The following is a 5,937-nucleotide window of genomic DNA, read 5'->3' as shown; positions in this document are numbered from 1 at the left end:
AATACAATTTGCTGAAAAGAGATTCATTCAGGGGTGTAGCTTGCTACAAGTTCTTATAGGGGCATGACATTTTCAGGGGCCTTAGCCTTTTTAGAATGTCGAAATAAAATTCTCCTCACAAATATTTAGGGAGGAGAATTTTATTTCAAAAAATAAGATGGGAACCGCCCCCCCCCCACACACACACACATACAAGGATTTCGTACCCTCTATGCATCTTCCTTTCACACTTAAACAGGCTTAAGACTGGCAGTGTCAATGTTGAAACTATTGGCACTGGTGTGTTTACAAGTTGCAGGAGAATAGCCACTGTTGAATATTATGCCTATATGAGAATGAGCTTGAAGTTCTCCTTTGTCAGGTAATGAATTATATACAATATTTACACAAACCACTTATATACAGTATTTACACAAAGCTACTCAAGTCTCTGAACATATGCTATGCACCGCAAACACTTGATGGTACCAGTATTCTGAAATTCCGCAAGAATTCTATGCATTCTTTTGTCCAATAGTATTGCCGATTTCTTTCTTCTTTTCCCGCCAACTTTTAAATTCAAACGATGTACAGAAAGTCGCTATGCCGAGCTTCATCCTTGAGAACTCGGACTAACTCTGAGACATTTGGGTGTTCTTTGTTTGTAATAGAACGCAATCTGTTCTGCTAGCCTTCGAGTGCGTTGTTCGTCCTGTGCCTTGTGTTATGGCAGTTCCAAATCTCTGTAGTAAAAGTCGAGTTCTCCAATCACTGGACGACGAAATAATCATAAAATTGCTGCAATTTATTGTTTCATGGTGTGTCTTCTTGAATACACAACCAACCATCAACGACTTTATCTATTGGCAAGTGTGCCAAAGCAGCACACATTCTAATGCACAACCTAACCTCATCATCATTTGTGTATTCTTGTACAAGCCCCACTTCTTGCACTTTTGTCCATAGGCACTGGTTGAAATGAAAATTGCATCCTTTAACCTGCGCTTCTGGAAATACATACCCCAATGCGTTTATGGATGACTCTTCGAGGTAATCCATTATCCATTCCGGTTTCCACTCAGGAACTTGTCCCTTAATTCCTGCGAAAAGTTTCTCGTATATTTGCTGTCTTTTGCTTGGCAGAAGAGCAAACATAATCGGAACAATATTGGTTTCTTCACCGCTGCTACCAATGTCGACATGCACTGTATAAAGCTGGGCAAACTGTTTGCTGCACGTTTTGAATGTTCCATCCATAATAAACACTTTACAACTTGCAAGAATATTTCTTCCATTTCTCCTAGCAAATGCCAGTATCCTGTCTTCGTCTGCATCATCTAAAAGAAGAAAATTGAATCTATCTCGAAAATGAAGAATATCACAAGAAAGTTCAATATCCTGAGCTCTTTTCCACGATGTGTTTCCTGATTGATTTCTGCAGTGGTAAAGACAAGATTTTAAAGAAGAATACTGCGGCACGTTAGCCACCAAATCATAATCCTGGTCATATAAATCAGCGAACTCTTCTTTATATATTTTCCAAATAGGTTGATCTTCTTCCCGGACTCGCTTCTTTGCGCTGGAGATTTTCTTCTTTACTTCAGCTACTGCAACGTCCGGTAGACACAAATGTTGTGAAACCCAGAGCACAACATTGTCTTTCGTTGACATTCGCCCTTTGCAACTTTTGGATTTGTCGTAGATGCAAGCCCAAGTAACTTCCATTTTTATTCCTCCAGTCGAAAGAGAAGTTATTTAAATTTATTAGTTTTGCATGATAATTTGCTTAATTACTTGTTTTGAAATTACTTAATTCCTTGCTTTAGAAGTCATTAACCAAAGCTTGTAGTTTGCAGAATATTAGTTGATTAAAGATTTAATCATAATCGACCGTTTCACACACGCTCATCGACGAGGAATATTTAGCTTCCGAGGAAAATTTCTAGTAATTTCACGCAAAGTCCTAGCCTAAAATCTTATGATGAATAATAAAAGAAGAGCAATAAAATGAAATTTAGTGGAAAAGTTCATTTCCATGAAAAACTGAAGAACACACAACATAATAACTTCAACTATAGGCTCATTCTACAGGTAAAGTAAAAAAAAAAAAATGGAAGAAAAAAATAGTGCCTCCGGAAATGTGACGTTAAAAAAAATCCACTAACGCGAAAGGACAACCTCCGAAATATGTTTCCTTTTGAACAAAACATAACCCAAATAGATGAAGGAGGCGATTATGCAGAAACGACTAACTTTATGCTATGATTCTACCCAAAACGCTCCCATTTTCACAATTTTTATTAATTAGATAGAGCTCATCCCGAAGATTTATTGAAACCACTGAAACGTGATTTTCAAATGTAATAATAATAAATTAAGGGGTCCTTTTTAAAAATAAGCACCTCATGTATTGCAATCATGGTGTAGTGACAGTTGCGATTAACAAGAAAGAACACTATTTTAATCTTAAGACTTCTGTGATTAACTGAAAGTGTCAAAGTATTGATTTTTGAGATTCCATAAATTTTTAAAAAATCAAAGTTTGAGAAATACTTATATTCTAATCTATTGACTACTAATATAATAGCTGAAAAACTCCAACTCTTATACATTCCAGCAAAATTCTAAATGACGCTTCTGAATCTACTATGAGCAACAAATTATACACATTGTGTGAGCAACAGTTATTACGTTGTGTGTTGTTCAGTTCTTCATGGAAATGAACCTTTCCACTAAATTTCATTTTATTACTCTCCTTTTATTATTCATCATAAGATTTTGATTCTACATTAACATGCATAATTATGTCTCATATAGTTTCGTACGAAAGTTTAGGCTAGGAATTGGCGTGCAATCACGTTGAGAAATGGATCTTCTTAATGAATATTTGCAAGAAAATTTCCTCGGACGCTAAATATTCCTCGTCGATGAGCGTGTGCGGAACGGTCGATTATGATTAAATATTTAATCAACTAATATTCTGCAAACTACAAGCTTTTGTTAATGACTTTTAAAACAAGGAATTAAGTAATTTCAAAACAAGTAATTAAGTAAATTATCATGCAAAACTAATAAATTTAAATAACTTCTCTTTCAACAGGAGGAATAAAAATGGAAGTGTTATTTTGGGCTAGCATCTACGAAAATTTTCCTCACTAAAAATTTGCTGGGATAAATAAAATTAAATAATGCACAAATCTGCAAAACAAGTACAGGAATTCTGATGTAATTTACATGTATTTCATATGTAATTAATGGATAAACTAGTGGTTAGCAGTATCTCTAATATTACATAGCTTTATAATTATAGATGCTCGTATTCTTTATATCGAGGTAAGGTAGTAAATGTATTGAAATGAAAAATACGGCAACGTTGCTGCTTGTTATCAATAGATCTTACCTCTTCTCCTGCACGCGTCCGCAATTGGGCCTAGCAAGTCTGGTTGCATCGTAATCGAGGCATGGAAATTCCAAACAACACCTGTGCGTCCGCAACTGGGAATGATTTTAACAGATAAGAGCAGCGTCCGCAACTGGGACGTCCGCAACTGGCACGGATTCGCTTGTCAGAAGCGTCATTTCAGATTTTGCTTAGGGGGATAAGACCCTTTGATATAAGTAAAATTTTGTACTTTTCATTGATTCACTTTTGATAAAATCAATATAAATCTCCAATTTAGGGAGGACAATTGCCCCTCCCTGCCCTCCCTAAATGACGCCTTTGATGCTTGTTAGTAAAAAAAAAAAAAAAAGAAGAAGATAGCCTAACCAGTTAATGTTTCCGAATTTATCCACATTTGTTATGTCTTTGCTCTGCTTTCCTCAAGTGTCACTGTAGAAAAAGTGTTTTCAACCGTAAATTTGATGAAGACGGAACAGACAGATTTGACACCCAAACTTTACAAGGATTGCTACACACAAAAAGGCTCACTTCTAACAATTCATGCTAGGATTTCCTGTGAATCTCTCTCTGACAAGCAGAGTCAATATTGGCATGTACGCAGATAAAGATGATTAGCCTTTTATTGGTAAGTATAATCATTGATGGGTTCACTGTTTGCCTTGTTAATAAAATAATCATCCTAATTAACATCATTAGATAGTAAGTTGTGTCTCCTGGATTTTTCCTGGATTTTGCATAAGAATTTTCCTGATTTTTCGAAAAATTGGTTGGCAACACTGGTACTGTTGCGGCTGCTTTTCTGTTCTCGTATTATTAGGAGGAGTGGATTAATCATTAAGCAAACTATCCACGTACTTAGGGTAGGGTAGAAAAAACGAGACATTTTTTTTTTTTTTTTTTACGTTTGAATAGGTATCTTTCCTAAATATATATTTTTGCCTGTCCGTTCTCTCTCTCTCTCTCTCTCTCTCTCTCTCTCTCTCTGTATCTCACAAAAAGAGCAAATTTAAACTTTTTCATTTTAAAACCTATTGAAAGGGTTGTTGAATTAATTAAATAACAAGTAACTATCAGCAACTAACAAAAAATGAAATTTTGAAAACTACTAACATATATAGAACATTCATCAATATCTGTCAACCAACAAAATCTGTCACCGTTAGAATTTATAACAAACTATTCTCAGCATCGGATTCCAACTCCCTTTATTTGCTTTTTCTTACTTTTAAACATTATTTCACTTACAGCTAGGTTTCTTTTTACTTTCACTTTTATAGTTCTATACTTTTGTTCCCCTTTCGTAAATGACAGTATGTTACATCTTACAAGGAAAGAGAGGGAGATTATATATCGAAGTACAAGATGGTTTTATACCAATCAAAGGCACTAGTCACGCCTATTACGAAACTGTAATAAAAATTTTCGGAATGCATATACTCTGCGAGTTATATGAATATACAGGGTGTCCAGAAAATCCGTTTCCACCCCTTAAAATCGCAAACGATGAGACAGATGCCAAAACTGGAAAACATAGGTTTGATCATGTTAAAAGTACACCGTATCAAAGCAAAAATTGTTGTTCTAGGGCCACCCGCAGGGTCCCACGCGGGGTCCAACTGAAAAATTGCAAAAGGTAAAGGAGGTCAAATAGCATATCACTGGAAACCTGTTGGGAAATGAAAGAAGACGGAACAAGTCTCAACACTCTAAAATTACCCTGTATAAAATGTCGGCCTGTCAAAATGTCAGCAAAAACGTCATTGTAAAAGTCTATGGCTACCCCCAAAATAAACTGAAACGGTGAGACAGATGTCAAAAAAGGAAAACATGTGTTATCTTTTCAAAAGTACAATGATTGAAAGTAAAAGTATTTGTCGCAGGGTCGTCCACAAGGTCCCAGACGGAATTCTACTCAAAATTTTCAAATGGCAAGGCAGGTCAAGTAGCACATAGTTGGAAAGCTATTGGGAAATGAGAGAGGACGGAACAAATCTCGACTCTCTAAAATTACCCTGTGTAAAATGGCTTCCGTTCAAAATGTCAGTAAAAACATTGTAAAGTTTATTTATGCCCCTACCCCCACATAAACCTGAAACAGTGAGACAGATGTCAAAACAGGAAAACACGTGTGTCATCATTTCAAAAGTGCAATGCTTGGAAGTAAAAATATTCGTCCCAGGGTCCTCCACAAGGTCCCAGACGGGATCCTACTCAAAATTTTCAAATGGCAAGATGGGAGGGGTTCAAGTAACACATCGTTTAATCGTCTCCTCTTTTGATTAATCGATCATATAATGTACTGATCGCCTAGCCAATCAAAAATGTGGGAATTTTGAGAACCGTATTTTGAGCGGGTAATACATAAATATGGAAACAAGTTATGTTCTCTTAATTCAAAAGTGCAGGTTTGAAGGAGCGTTGAGTGGAAAAATGTTGGTATGTTCAAAATGAGGTTGAAAACTGCTTTGTTGTGAAGGTTTTCTATACCGCATTAATAGGAATGACATAGAAAAATCATATTGGAAATGCAGGCAAGGGTGCAAACCGGCAATTGT

The 5,937-nt window shown here is 35.9% G+C and overlaps 1 protein-coding gene across 1 annotated transcript; it reads right to left on the bottom strand.

Annotated features, from left to right (window-relative positions):
* Positions 1 to 792: 792 nt before the first annotated feature.
* Positions 793 to 1,704, bottom strand: LOC145660856 (uncharacterized). The gene has a single exon (XM_081726281.1). The coding sequence runs from the start codon at positions 1,702 to 1,704 to the stop codon at positions 793 to 795; it is 912 nt and encodes a 303-aa protein (XP_081582407.1).
* Positions 1,705 to 5,937: the final 4,233 nt, after the last annotated feature.

The sequence above is a fragment of the Thermobia domestica genome, chromosome 9, assembly GCF_964235325.1.
Source record: "Thermobia domestica chromosome 9, izTheDome1.hap1.1, whole genome shotgun sequence".
In the NCBI taxonomy this organism is placed as follows: domain Eukaryota; kingdom Metazoa; phylum Arthropoda; class Insecta; order Zygentoma; family Lepismatidae; genus Thermobia; species Thermobia domestica.
Note: the sequence above shows the minus strand (reverse complement) of the source record. Positions and strands in the feature narration are given on the sequence as shown.

Bases quoted from the DNA above. Each gene is read 5' to 3' on its own strand.
- LOC145660856 (XM_081726281.1), bottom strand. From the start codon at position 1,704: ATGGAAGTTACTTGGGCTTGCATCTACGACAAATCCAAAAGTTGCAAA.